This window comes from Myotis daubentonii, chromosome 2, assembly GCF_963259705.1.
Source record: "Myotis daubentonii chromosome 2, mMyoDau2.1, whole genome shotgun sequence".
Classification (NCBI taxonomy): domain Eukaryota; kingdom Metazoa; phylum Chordata; class Mammalia; order Chiroptera; family Vespertilionidae; genus Myotis; species Myotis daubentonii.
The window spans coordinates 198,508,843-198,524,143 of NC_081841.1; the positions used below are offsets into that span (position 1 = coordinate 198,508,843).

The 15,301-nt window shown below is 39.4% G+C and overlaps 1 protein-coding gene across 3 annotated transcripts in view; it reads right to left on the reverse strand.

Moving 5' to 3' along the window:
* Window positions 1-15,301, reverse strand: part of ADAM9 (ADAM metallopeptidase domain 9) — a 94,862-nt gene that overhangs the window by 18,897 nt on the left and 60,664 nt on the right. Inside the window, exon 17 of one of the 3 annotated variants that reach the window (XM_059685348.1) lies at window positions 3,931-4,057. The exons of the other annotated variants lie outside the window; for them this stretch is intronic. Within the exon in view, the coding sequence (XP_059541331.1) occupies window positions 3,935-4,057 (123 nt within the window). The 3' untranslated portion in view covers window positions 3,931-3,934. Of the gene's footprint in view, window positions 1-3,930; window positions 4,058-15,301 lie in introns of those variants that run through there. 3 annotated transcript variants of the gene reach the window in all.

The window sequence follows — 15,301 nt, forward strand, 5'->3', positions numbered from 1 at the left end:
CAGGACATTAAGTTTGAAGCCAAAGATGAACTACCTGGGACCACAAAAAAAGGAGCTTAAGAGTTCTCCTCTTCCACTTTTTTTCACTCTTAATGTTTAGCCTCTCCCCTAAATAAAAATGTTGAGTAAACATATCAAAAATATATGTCTGAAGTAACACCAAACTGAAAGCCTGCTCACAGTGCCAGGGTCTAGCCTTTAGTGGAGGCCAGAAAGGACAGGATCCAACCCATCCTATTTCACTGCTGTACACAATGTTCGGTGCTTGGTTCTATCAGTGTGTCAGCATAGGCACACATACCAAGCATTTCCTATACTTCTTGTACATAAATGTTAACATATTATGACAACACAACAAAGTGCAAAGTTAAAGGGCCTAATGATATATCTATACATGTTAGTACTAACCTGGAGTTTAAAGTCAATATTATTCCAACAACAACAACAACAAAAAAGCATGTAGGGGTTTGAAAGCAACAATGAGACATCTTACATGGGGGAAATCAGTAGATACTATTTTTATTCTTGATGTTGGTGGGAAAAATATACTAATGTGTTTTTCTTGCTATAAAAAAACCCCAGAAGTACTTTAATGGGGGAAAAAGATAAGTCACTGCCACACTGAGCACACACACACACACACACACACACACACACACACACACATACACACCACAAACATACAATTTTTTCAATCCAGGAAGAGAGTAAGATAAGGTAGGAAATATTTTTTAAAACAGTAAGATCATATAAATAGGTTGAAACATTAACAAATTCAACTGTGCCAATAAAAGCCAAAGCCCAACCAAATTATAAAAATACAATATCAAAACAGAATATTTATATTATATTGGGATACAAAAAAACTTTTCTAAGCATGAGATGAAACCAAGACAAAACTGAAAGATGGTTTAAAGTTTCTTTATGGCAGAGACAAATTAGAAACTGTAAAAAATATTTGCAACATAACTGACAATTAACATTCTTTATATATGAGGAACCCTTAAAAAAATAAAAAATGACAACGCAACAAAGAAAGAAAAAAGATGTGAATATGGACTTAATAGAAAAAAAAATACATAGAGGTAATAAAAATATAAAAAGATGACCAAGAAGAAAAATGCAAAATAAAATAATGAGGCTGTGGGAACCACACCAGATCCCTGGAAAGTCAAGGCCAATGGGAGCACAGAGGCCGTCTTATCAACACACCAGAATGGCCAAATGCCACTCTGGCATAAGCCTAATCAAGATGTCCAAGGACTCTGAGCCTGGGAATCCTAATCAAGCCAAGATACATGAGCAGGTGCAAGGACTCACGGTACACTCTGCCCTTCTGTAGCCAGTGTGATTGATGTAACTATTGGCACGAAGCCTTCTTTGTCTAAATAGTGTAAAAGTAGGTTACTGACCAGCTAGTCGGATGGAGTGAGAAGTGTGTGAGAGAGCAGGCAAGCAGAAGAGAGCTCAGCGAAGCAGAGGCGACAGGCACAGAGAATGTAGCTCCTATGTGTGCAGGAGAGGCTGGGGAGCTCAGATACTGCTATACCAGCCGGTGGCCGGCTGCCTGCCTTTAGTTTGCTGTGAGGGCTGTTTTTATCTGATGGCTATATGGCCCCTGGCTTCTGCAATAAAGACTCATTCTTATATACCCACAACCGATCATGGCTTCTCCATTTGCCCTGCTGCCAAGAATTGACCTGTGTCTCTGACACTTGGTAAAGGAGGAACTTAGACTAAGTTCCCAACAGTTGTACAGTGGGCAGGGTTCAAGCAGGAACCAGCCCTGACGTAGTCGAATGGGAGAATTTAGAAGAATACATGGACTGAAAGTCACCCAGAACAACTCAGACCAGCAGAGCTGTGCAGGGCTCTGGCTGTGCTCTGACAGAGGCTTTTTGTCACCTAGTCAGGATGTCAAAAATTAAAGAGATTAGAAACACACAATGTTAGCAAGAGTGTGAGAGAAAATAAGACACCCTTATATACAACTAGTGGAATGAAAGTTACCACCTTACTGAAAGGTAAATTGGCAGTGCCTATAAGATTTTTAATGCATATCTCTTAATTTAAAAAAATCGACTAGAAATCTATCCTACAGAAGTACTCACAAAAGTAGGTGAGAGTAAATGTAGACGAGTGTTCAATGCTACTAAAAAAATAATAAACTAGACGACAAAATAAGAATGTGAAGGGTCTGAATATGTAATTATCAAACACTATATGTTATAAGCAAGAATATACTATCTCCAAATGCACATTTATCAAAAATGAAATATAGGGTCAACTCATTAAACCTGGATGTTTCATTCCCAAAAGTGAGCAGATATTAAAGCCAGCACCAAACCTGAAGCATGCCCAATTTCCAAAGCAAACAGTCATGTTTGTAGTCAGTAAATCTTTTCGCCTCCTCTTACATCACAAAAGAAAATGGCATAAGATGTGGTGTATATACAATGCAATACTACTCAGCCTTAAGAAAAGATGAAATACTGCCAATTGCAACAACATCAATGAACCTTGAGAATATAAGCAAAATAAGTCAGAAAAAGTTAAGAACCATATGATTTCTTTCTATATGGTATATAAAACTGAAAGCAACCAATGAATAAATTTTTAAAAAATTCATAAAAACAGATAAGAGTATGGTAGTTACCAGAGGGAAGGGTGGGCTGGTAAAAGCTAAAAGGCGTCAAATACGTGGTGACAGAAAATGATTTGACTTTGGGTGGTAAACACAATACACGTATTGTGTACAGGTCACGTATCATAGAAATGCACACTTGAAACCTATATAATCTTATGAACCAACTAAAGGCCCGATGCATGAAAATTTGTGCAAGAGTAGCCCTTCCTTCCCCCGACTGCTGGGACCGGCTTCCCTCTGGCACCCGGGACCTGGGCTGGCTTCCCTCCTCCGGCCGCCTGCAGGTACCCGGGACCCGGGCTAGCTTCACCCAGGCCACCCGCAAGCACCCAGGACCTAGCTGGCTTCCCTCTGGCCCCAGCTTCATCAGGAAGGACATCTAGGATGACATCTGGAAGACGTCTGGTCTAATTAGCATATTACCCTTTTGTTATTATAGATGTTATCCCAATAAATTTAATTTTAGAAAAAGGCATATTTTGTTGGTTATAATTCTCAAACCAGCCAATCAGCACTTTTTTTTCTGTTATAGTAAGAGCTTCAGAGAAAAATCTCACAATTTTGGTAATGTAGATTTTGACGTCATCAAGCATTCCAGTAAACTGTATCAGCACTGTCATGGATTCTTCCCACAAGAGATTCCCTCAGCCTGTGAATGTCAACAAAAGTCTCCGAATGTCAACAATGTTCTGATCTTAGTCAAGATGACAGAACACTCCCCAAATCACTTCTAAAGAACAGGATACTAGCTGTCCTTCATTTTTATCATGTAAGTTTTTAAAACAATACAATACAATACATGCAGATGATTAAAAAATCAAATAATAATAGTGATAAAAGTGCTTACGATAAAATAACTCTATGACCCATTTCCATCCTGTCTGCCATCCTGGCAGTCTAGAGACAACCACCCTTCCTTGGGGTAATTCTCTCCCTATTTTAAATTAGTATCCTATTAGTTGATTTCTCTATTTTAGACATCATCAATAAATATCCTTATAACAGATAAGAATTTTGCTTTCTAACAACCAACCCAAATGCCCCTCCTTTAGCTTCTCAAACTAAATATTGCTTAATATGTATACCATAATATTGGGATATTATCCGCTCAATACATTACATGTCACTATTACCTGAGCAAGTTCATAACTAGGTCAAGGCAGACAGGGGAAGCTGATAATTGGAGATCCAAGTATTATCTTTATTATCAATAAAGCGGCTAACCTGACTTAAGTTAATAATGAACTGGGCTTCCTAATTCTGCACCCCAAAATCAAACTTACCTGCCTAGTCACAGGCTGCTCTGGACAACCACAGGCCTCCCCCCACAGAAGCAGAGCCTGCCTTGCTAAATGTACTGCATGGTTGAGAGAGCAGACCAGAATGCACCCTCTCTGCAGACAGGGAGATCTGAAAAGAGAAGACAGAAGAGACTGAGCCACCCCTGCCCAGTGTCTTCTCACAAACTCATCAATTGCAGCTGTCACTCTGCATCTCTCAGAGTGAAGGAGAAACAGTGAGGCAGGGAGTGTTATTTATTTTTCTCCAGCTTTATTGAGTTATCATTGACATATAACAATGTGTGAGTTTAAGGTATACATGTTGATTTGATAAACTTATATTTTGTGGAATGATTACCACAGTAGGCTTAGTTAACACCTCTATCACTCCACATAATTATCATTTCTTTTTTGTAGTGAGAACATTTAAAATCTACTCTGTTGGTACTTTCAAGTATATAATATTATTAACTATAATCACCATGCTGAATATTAGATTCCAGACCCTAATCATCTTACATCTGGAAGTTTGGACCCTTTTACCAACATCTCCCTGTTTCCACCACCCCACCCTTCAGCCCCTGGAAACCACCATTCTACTCAGTTTTTGTGATTTTGTCATTTTAAATTGCACATAGAGGTAAGATCATGCACTATTTGTCTTTCTCTATCTGACTTATTTAATTTAGCATAATGCCCTCAAGGTCCATAAATGTTATCTCAGATGGCAAGATTTCCTTCTTTCTCATAAATAAATAATAATCCACTATTTAGATTACTTTAATATTTTGGCTACTGTAAATAATGCTGCAATGCACATAGGAATAAAGATAACTCAAGATCCTATTTTCATTTATTTTGGGTATATACCCAGATGTGAAATTGCTGGATCAGATGATAGATCTATAGATCTATTTTGAATTTTTTGAGGAAATTCTGTACTATTTTCCACAGTGACTGTACCTATTTACATTCCCACCAACAATGCACAAGGGTTTCATTTTCTCTACATCTTCATGAACACTTATCTCTTGTCTTTTTAATGTTAGCTTATATAATAGAGATGAGGTGATTATCTCATTGTGGTTTTGATTTGCACTTCCCAGATGATTAGTGATGCTGAACATTTTTTCATGTACCTGTTGGTCATTTTTTACCTTCTTTGGAAAAATGTCATTCAGAGATCTTCTGCCCATTTTTAATCAGATTGTTTGGTTTTGGGCTATTGAGTTGTATAAGTGCCTTACATATTTTGGATATTAGCCCCTTATTGAATATATAATTTTAAAATATTTTATCACATTCCATAAGTTGCCTTTTCATTTTGTTCTATATTTCTTTTCTTATACAGAGGCTTTTTCATTTGATATAGCCCCACTTCATTATTTTTGCTTTTGATGGTTGTGCTTTTGATGTCACATAAAAAAATATAATTGCCGCCCTAGCTGGTTTGGCTCAATGGATAGAGCATCAGCCTGCAGACTGAAGGGTCCCAGGTTTGATTCCAGCCAAGGGCACACACCTGGGTTGCGGGCTCGATCCCCAGTAGGGGGCGTGCAGGAGGTAGCCAATTAATGATTCTCTCTCATCATTGATGTTTCTATCTCTCTCTCCCTCTCCTTTCCTCTTTAAAATCAATAAATCAATATTGCCAAGCCCAATGTTATGGAGCTTTCTCTCAATGCTTTCTTCTAAAAGTTTCAGTTGTTATGTTTAAGTCATTAATTCATTTTAATTTTTGTAAGTGGTGAATGATAGGAGTCATTAAAATATTTAATAGCATGTAAATATCCAGTTTTCCCAATACTATCTATTAAAGAGATGACCCTTTCCCCATTGAGTAAAACTTGATTATTAAATATTAGTTGACCATATATGTGGGGATTTGTTTGAGGCTATTCTGTTCTCTTGGTCTAGGTGTCTATTTTTATACCAATAGCTTACTGTTTGACTACTATAGCTTTGTAATATAGTGAACAGAAATTGTTATGCCTCCAGTTAGGATTGCTTTAGCTATTTATGATCCTCATGATCCCATATAAATTTTAGGATTATCTGTTCTATTTCTGTTAAAAATGCTAATGCAATTTTTATTGTATTGTATGTACAGATGGCTTTAGATAGTATGAAAATTTTAATATAAATTCTTCCAGTCCATGAACATGGGATATCTTTCCACTTACAGGCATACCTCGAAATTATGCATGTTTAATTACAAGCCACTGCAATATAGTGATTATCACAATAAAACAAGTCACACGAATTTTTGGTTTCCCAGTACATATAAAAGTTATATTTACACTATACTATAGTCTATTAAGTGTGCAATAGCATTATGTCTAATAAATATACATACCTGCCGGGGTCCAACCCCAGCAGGTCCAGGGGTCCCCAAAGGTGTGGACGGAGTCGGTGAAGAAGGAATGACACGGAGGCAGTGTTCAGTTGATCAGCAGCCTAGCCAGGATCTCCAGCCAGGATCCCCAGCCAAGTTCTGGTCTGGATCTCCAGAGAGGTTCTGCTTCGGATCTCCAGCCAGGTTCTGTGGCCATGTTCCCTTGCTAGGTTCTCCAGCCAGGTTCTCCAGGTACTCCAGTCAGGTTCAGTAGCCAGGCTCCAGTCAGGCTCTCTTGCCAACCTCTGCAGTCAGGTTCAGTCCAGGATCCCCCGCCATGTTCTCTCCAGCGAAGTTCCTCTGTCTGCAGGTTCTGTGTAGGTTCTGTCCTCCTGGCTCTCTTGGTCCTATCTTCTAAGTCCTGTCTCCTAAGTTCTGTCTCTTGCTGTCTTGTTGCATCTGTATTTATACCAGTTGATTCCAATCCTATCAATCTCTATTCCAAAGGTTAAGGCGTTTCTTATCTCCATTCCAGGGAGTAAAGATTATGTAGCTTAAGCATGATTGTTCGCAGTTAAAGTGATTAATTACCCGCCTTGCACTTAGTTGAGGGGTTTTATCCCCTCCCTAACTTCAGGGAAAAATCCCTACCTGGGGATTCAACCTTTCTCGGAGAGGTGACCTTGGTTAAAACACAGCGCCAAGAAGGTGAGCAAACATATTAAGAACCATATGCTATATATGCCAGGTCCCTTGAAACAGCAAGGATGGACCGGCTCCCGGCACATACCTTAATTTAAAAATACTTTTTTGCTAAAAAATGTTAACCATCATCTAAGCCTGTTGGAAAAATGGCACCTCTAGACTTATTCAATGCAGGGTAGGGTTGCCACAAGCATTTGATTTGTAAAAAAAACAAAAAAAAACAAAACCCACACCAATATCTGCAAAGTGCAATAAAATGAAGCACAATAAAATGAGGTATGCCTGTATTTGTGTCTTCTTAAATGTCTTTCATTAAAGTCTTGGAATGTTCAGTGGTCAGATTTTTCATCTCCTTGGTTAAATTTATTCATAAGTATTTCATTTTTGATGCTATTGTGAATGGTACGGTTCTCTTTATCATTCAGATAGTTCATCGTAATGTAAACACATGCAACTAATTTCTATATGTTGATCTTGTATCCTGCAGCTTTACCAAATTCATTGATTTTTGGTAACATTTTTTGGTGGACTCTATAGAATTTTCTATATAAAAGATTATGTGATTTGCAAAGACAATGTTAATTTTCAATTATAGTTGAGAAGCCTTTTATTTCTTTTCCAACCTGAATTCTCTGGCTACAACTTCTAGTACTATCTTCTTTCTTGGTACTTGTCTTGTTTCTTATCTTACAGAAAAAGCTTTCAACCTTTTACCACTGAGTATGATATAAGCTGTGGGCTTGTCAATATGGCCTTTATTGTGTACATTCCTTCTCTACTCAGTTCGTTGAAAGGTTTTTAACATGAACAGATGTCATATTTTGTCAAATGCCTGTTCTGCATCAATTGAGAGAATCATATGATTTTTATCTTTCATTCTATTAATATGATGTATCACATTTACAGATTTGCTTATATTGAGCCATCCTTACTTTCTAGAGATAAATACAACGTGATCCTGATGTATTATCTTTCTAATGTGCTGTTCAATTTAGTTTGCTAATATTGTTGAGAATTTATGCATGTACATTCATCCAGGATATTGAACTGTAATTTTCTTTTCTTGAGTGTTCTTATCTGGCTTTGGTATCAGGATAATGCTGACCTTGTAAAACAAATTTGAGATGTGCTCTCCTCTATGAATTTTTTTTTTTTGAAGAGTTTAAGAATTGGCATTAATTCTTCTTTAAATCCTTGGTAGACTTCACCAGTTAAATGACTTTGTATTAGGCTTTTCTTTGTTGGGAGGTTGTTGATTACTGAGTCAATCTCCTTACTTGTTATTGGTCTGTTCAGATTTTCTATTTCATCATGATTTAGTCTTGGTAAATTATAAGTTTCTAGAAATGCATTCATTTATCCTAGGTTATCCAATTTGTTAGTATATGATTTTTCATAGTGTCCATGATTTCTATCTTTGTTAAAACTTTTCATTTTATTCATGTTCTAGAGGCCTGATGCACGAAATTTGTGCAAGGGATTCGGCCCTCGCAGCCTCAGCGGCTTGCCTCAGCCCTCGCAGCCCTGGCTTTGTCTCGAAGGTCGTCCAGAAGAACGTCCGGAAGATTGTTCGGCTGTCTGGTCTAATTAGCATATTACACTTTTATTATTATAGAAGATTGCTTTCCTGATCTTGCTAAATTGTCTTTCTATGTTTTCTTGTAGCTCACTGAACTTCCTTAAAAATAACTACTTGAGTTCTTCATTAGTAAATCACATATCATCATCTCTTTGGGACCAGTTACTAAAAAATTATTGTGATCCTTTGGTAGATCTGAAGTTTTGGATTGCTGTCTTCACATCTGAAGTAGCAGTCAACTCCTCCAGTCTTTATTAACTGCCATCATGAGAGAAATACCTTTCTTCAGCCCAGCTAGGCATCCTGAGGCTTTCTCAGCCTTCTACAAATATGCCTGCTCCATACTTCTTGCTCCCTCTGTGGCAGAATTCTTAGGCCGTCTTGCCTTCTCTCGATCTTGAAAAACACCAAGCCAAGTGATGACAACCTTTTTCTTTCTGTTTTGTTTTTGTTTTGTTTTTTTGTTTACTAGTTGTCTGCAAAGGCTCACTCTTGCCACCACTGTCAGGGCATATGGGGTGCCCATGTACCACTTGGAGGGATCCGCAGGCAAGGCATCCCCAGGCACTCGTGCATGGGCTTTTTGTGGAGTCTGCTAAATAGTTAGTAGGATCTGCATCATTTTAAAGTCCTCCACGAGTCCTATGCCCCTCTCCCAGCCTCTTCTCACCCCTCAGTCATGCAGTTCACAAGTCAGTACATTGGGAGGGGTAAGAAAGAATGTACAGGGCACAGCTGGGGAAGCCAGGTGCTCACTGACCTGCTCTCATTTTCCCCATGGGAGAAATCATGAGCTAAAAAGATCTCCCCTGCCCTAAGCTGTGCCACCTTGGGTAAGGAATGATATGAGTAGAACTGCTGTAGGCAGTTAGACAGACATGAGCAGAGCAAGGACAACGGGCCAGGTATAGAAGGTCACCAGGATGGAAAGCCCCAGGGGCCCAGCAATGGACAATCAATTGTACTGTGGGGCCTCAGCCCAGGGTGATTTTTCCTCCCCTAGCATATCACTGGTCCTGCAGTTTGGATCCCGATCTTTCCTCCCTAGAGATAACATCTAGGCCTCAGTTGTATTTCAGCTCCAGGCCCAGATAAGCAACAAAACCAGCCTCAGCCAGCCTCAGGCAGCCTCAGGACCAGCTGCATTGAATAATGAACTCCTGCCCTGGTGCCAGCCAATCAGTGGAGACCACAACTCTGAAAGAACACACCTAGAAAACTGCTGAATATTCTATTAAGATCCTTCCCTGGGGCCTCCCCTAAAATCTGCCCTTAAAACCCTTAGGCTGGAGGACCAGTGTGTTCTCCCTCCCAGGAGCACACCCATGCCTTTCCCTCACCCTTCTCCTCTCACCCCCAGGCACGTTACCTTTAGCTTCCTCACTCCCAAGCTCCAAGGGCCCTTCCTTTACCTCTATAACTCGTTTCCTGAGCCCATTTCTTCTAGGAATTACTTTTTCTACCTCTATAACTTACCCAATAAATGTTCTCTACAGTTTGGGTCTTGCTCTGAATTCTTTCCTAGCCAGAACCCAAGTACCGAGGTTGCTGAACCAGTCAGACAAGTGGTGCCATTCCCGCCACCTACACAGAATCAAACTGTTTCTCTTACCCTCTCCAATATGTTCAACGCATACTTTTTTGCTTCCACACTGTGCTGGAACTTCTCCACTAGAAACCTGGACTTCTGCAAAGACTCTCTTATCTGTGAGTGACTAAGATGTTGTCTTCCAGGGGCTTCCAAACTGTGACTGGAAGGGCTAAAGCCACGCAAAGTCACTGCAGAGTCCACATCCAGGATGGAGGTCTCTGTGTGCATATTACCGGACACATAGCTAGGCAAGACTCCTCCCAGGTCTCCTGATGTATGGTGCGGGATCCCACAGCTCTCACAAAGACACTCTGTCCATGCATGGATGCCAAATTGTCATTGTTGAGGGACCTCTTATTCAGCCATGTTGCTAATGTCACTCAAAAATCCAAAAGTATTATTTTAATGGAAATTTATCCATAAGGAAACAAGAAAATGGGGAATAAGTATCATTCACCAATAATTAAGACTGTGGATTTCAAAGCCAAATACTAGGACTACATTTTCTTTCTTATAGAGCTTTTTTTTTTTCAACTACAGGTAACACATGCCTTTCTTCTTACACAATTGTGTAATTTCCTCTTTCAAGTTTCCTATTTCTCTAAAAACTTGGTCCCCCGGCCCTTGCCCCAATCTATAGTCATTATTCTCCTGGCCTGATACACTGGGATTTCCCTCTGACATACTTCTATGTCCTAGATCAGCAGTCACCAACCTTTCGGACCACTGGTTTACTTTCTCTTTTTTATTTACTTCCTCATTTACTAGAACACTACAGTTAGATGACTTCCTAAGAAAGGATTTTTAAAGACAACTTTTCGTATCCTGTAAATCTCTGAAATGTTTTTATTGTGCCCTCTCATTTGATTGAGTATGTGTACATAATTCTAGGTTGAGAATCTTTCAGAAACATGAAAGCATTGCTTCCTTGTCTTCCAAAATTCAGTTCTCAATTTTATTCTTTTATACGTGACCAATTTTGGGAGGTCTTTGTTTGTATGTTTACTTGTTTTGGTTTGTCTCTGGAAGCTATTGAGATTTTTCTTCACAAGTACTCTGGGATTTCATAATTGCCCATTTTCCTTGTTTTCTTTCTCTAAATTAGAAATTTTAATTATTTGAATTTTAAAATCTTTATTTGAACCACACAGGCTTGTGTTTTTTTTTTCTCTCATATTATCTCTCTCAGTCTTTTTTATGGAGTTTCCTCAGAGAATTGTTTAACTTTATGTAACAATCCATCTGTGGTAGACACGACCAGAGCAAGGACGATGGCCCAGGTACAGAAGGTCACCAGGGTAGAAAGCCACGGGTGCCTAGTAATGGGCAATTGTAGAGTGGGGCTCATCCCCAGGGTGACCTTTCCTCCCCTAGCATATTGCTGGTCATGCGGTTTGGACTCCCCTCCCTAGAGATAACATCTAGGCCTCAGTTCTATTTCAGTTCCAGTCCCAGAAAAGCAGCAAAACCAGACAAGTGACACTTAGGGTGACCTCAGAAGCAGCTGCATTAGATAATGACCACCTGCCTCGAATTGCCCAATCAATCAGTGGAGACCTAGACCCTGAAAGGACATATCTGGTATTAGGTCTGATCAAATAATTGAATCGATATCCCCTCCCCTGGGAAACTGACCTTTAGATCATTTCCCAACTGACATTCCCTTTTGCTTAGACCACATTCCATTTGCTAAGATCAGTAACTTTCCCCTCCTGACTTATCCAGTACCTGGACCTGGGACCTGCCCAGAGAATTCCCTGCCAAAGAAGCCCGCCTAGAACCCTTTAAAATCTCTTACTCCCCATCCCTGAGTGCTGACGCCATTTGGTGGCTCAGCCCATCTGGTTTTCCAAATGACCTAATAAATTCATAATGCTTTACCCCTTACAGCTCATGCATACCTCCTTCAATGACCCTAACACCTAGAAAGCTGGTGAATATTCCATTGAGATCCGCCCTGAGACCTCCCCTAAAATCTCCACCTTAAAAACCTTAGGCAGGAGGACCCAGCACCCTCTCCCTCCTGGGAGCACGCCCAGGCATGTCACTTTTACTTTCCTCACTTCTAAGGCCCTTCCTTTGCCTCTATAACTTGTTCCCTAAGCCCATTTTTTCTACGAATTACTTCTCCTGCCTCTGTGACTTTCTAAATAAATGTCCTCTTATAGTTTGAGTCTTGGCTCTGAATTCTTTCCTAGCCAGAACTCAAGTACCAAGGTTGCTGCCATTCCCACCACTGCAAACACATCTATAGTTCAGTTATGTATGCATGAAGGAAACAGTGTACTAGAATTAGGATAGGGATACAGGTATTTCATAAGAGGATGACCAAATATATCAAAAATTATACCTTCTCATCTTCAACCTAGAGGACTAGGCAAATGGTTGCTGATGCTTTGTTGACAAAAATAAATAAAATAAACAAATAAGAGAAGGGGTTAGCCTCTTCTTTATTAGACTAAAAGTAATTCCATTTCAGTCTCATGCTTTAACACACTCTCAGCTATAACCTTTATTTACAAATCACAATTTGTTTAGGTTTCTGCAAAGCTAAGACACAGTCTTCCTGTTCACATCCTATCAGTTTGCACTGCAAGTTGTAGGTTCTACTACTCTGTCAACCTACTTTCTGTTTTCAAAATTTGTGGAAATCTTTGTCTACAGATGAAATTTCACATATTTCTGACTTTGGGATTTATTCCCTATTTATACCTTTATATTCTGAGATTTAACAGAGAAAATAAATAAATATTACAATCCACCATCTTTTTCAGATGTGTTTACCAATTCCTGTTTTTACTCTGCACTTAATTGATTTGTAATAACTGACTGTGACAATTATTTTTATGTGTCCACATGTATGTGACACAGGGTGCCAGATATGTGACCAAACATTATTCTGAATGTTTCTATGAGGGTGATTTTGGTGAGTTGAACATTTAAATTAACAGACTAAATAAAGCAAACTGCTTTCCTTATCCAATCAGCTATGGCTGAAATAGAACACAAAACCTAACCCTGCCCTAAATAACAGGGAATTACACCTGCCTGCCTGTTTGCAATTTGGAACTGTGGTTTTCCTGCCTCCTGAACTAAAATAAAACATCAGCTTTTCCTGGGTCTTGGGCCTGCTGGATTCCAGACTAGAATTACTATCAGCTCTCCTGGTTCACAGACCTTGGACTCAGGCTGGAACTCCACCATCATCTCTCCTGGATCTCCAGCTCTCCAGCTTGCCAACTGCAAACCTTGAGCCTTGTCAGTCTCCATTATCATTGTGTGAGTCAATTACTTATAAATATATATATATATATATATATATATATATATATATATATATATATATACATATATATATATATATATATCCTTCCTATTGGTTATATTTCTCTGGAAAACCCTGACTAATGCAGATACTGACACCTAGAGTTATTCTAGAGAAACATATTGTAAGGATAAGTTTTCTGAACTGGTTCATGGGCTTTATTAAATTGGCTCTCTTACCTGATTATATTTAAAGACATTAATAACTCTCTTTCCAATAGTAAAAAGAGTATAGTTCATAGTGTGACATGGCAATAGATACTCACAAAATATCACCACTGGTTATTACTAATCAACCACTTATAATAATCAAGATTCTGACTATGTATATGATTCTTATGAGCATTTTATAAACAGGAGATTGGTTACTTCTAGTATCGCTGGACAAAGTGGGAAAAGAAAAGCATGAGTTCACAACTCTGAATTCCCAGCTCAAGTAAGGCATGAATGACCTAGAAACTTCTGAGTGCACTGAAGAAGCCCCTCATTCTCTGTGGCAGGAGGGCTGAAATATCTGAAAAATCAAACCCAGAATTTCATCCTGCAACTGGAGAGATTATAGCACAAGTCGAACTCCAACCTCAGAGGATATCTACTGTTAAGGAGAGGGCAGTGATTGGGAAAGAATGAGATCCTGACAGCTGGAATGGAGATGTGTGAGAAGACCCTGATGTAGCAGGGGACATGGTGTCCCCAAATTCAGATGAGTCTTCTCTGCCAGTGGGAGTGGTCTCCCTACCCTCAAGGGAGTCCTTTCCACTCCCAAGACAAGGGATTAGTGCTGCATGGCCTGAGGGGATTTAATAGCCTCCTTTGAGAAAGTTTCCTTGTAAGACAATGTTGATCCTCCTCAAGATTCATCCCCACCACCTTTGTTTCCAAATCTATGACTAGACTCAAGTAGGAGCAGGTCCCTAAAGATGAGGTACAAAGTGTAACCCAAGAGGAAGTATGCTACATACCAAAAGAACTACTTGAGTTTTATAATTTATACAGACAGGAATCTATGCAGCATATATGGGAATGGATATTAAGGGTGTGGGATAATGGCAGAAGGAACAGAAAGTTAAATCAGGCCACATTTACTGATATGGGTTTACTAATTAGAGATTCTGCATTTAATGTTCCAGATCAGGGATTTAGAAAGAGCTGAAATAGCTTGTTGATTAATTGCCTGAAAAATGTACTAAAAGAGCCCTGGCCTGTGTGACTCAGTTGGTTAGGCATCATCCTGTGCACCGAAAGGTTGCTGGTTCAACTCCCAACCAGGGCATATACCTGGGTTGCAGGCTTGATCCTTGGTAGGAAGCATGCAGGAGGCAGCCAGTCTGTCTTTCTCTCTCTCTTTTTCTCTCCCGCTCCCTTCCTCTCTCTAAAAATCAATGAAACTATGTATTTTTAAATGGAACAAAAGCCAATTGAGTGAGTTGAAAATGCTGAATCTTCCTTGGTTTCAGGTAAAAGAAACAATTCAAAGAGTTAAAGAGATTGTGATGTTAAGTGGATTTGCCATTGAAGACCTTACTCAGATGACCCAGAAGACCTACCTTTCAGCATAACTGTGAAAAATGAGCTTGAAAAGGGATCCCTAGCACCTTTGAAGAGCTCTGTGATCACTGTTCTCTATAGACCAACCCTTACAGTGAGAACTGTGGTCAATAAATGAGAAAAATGAAACACAATGAGAGCATTTGGATTCTGGGTATCAGGGGGCCAAGTGGCAGCCCCCAACTGTCAAAACCAACGTGGGTATGTCACAACCAAGGAGAGCAGTGTTAAAGCAACAATCAGAATAGTCTGACTCTCGTACACTGCCTACAATGTTGAATATTTGATCATG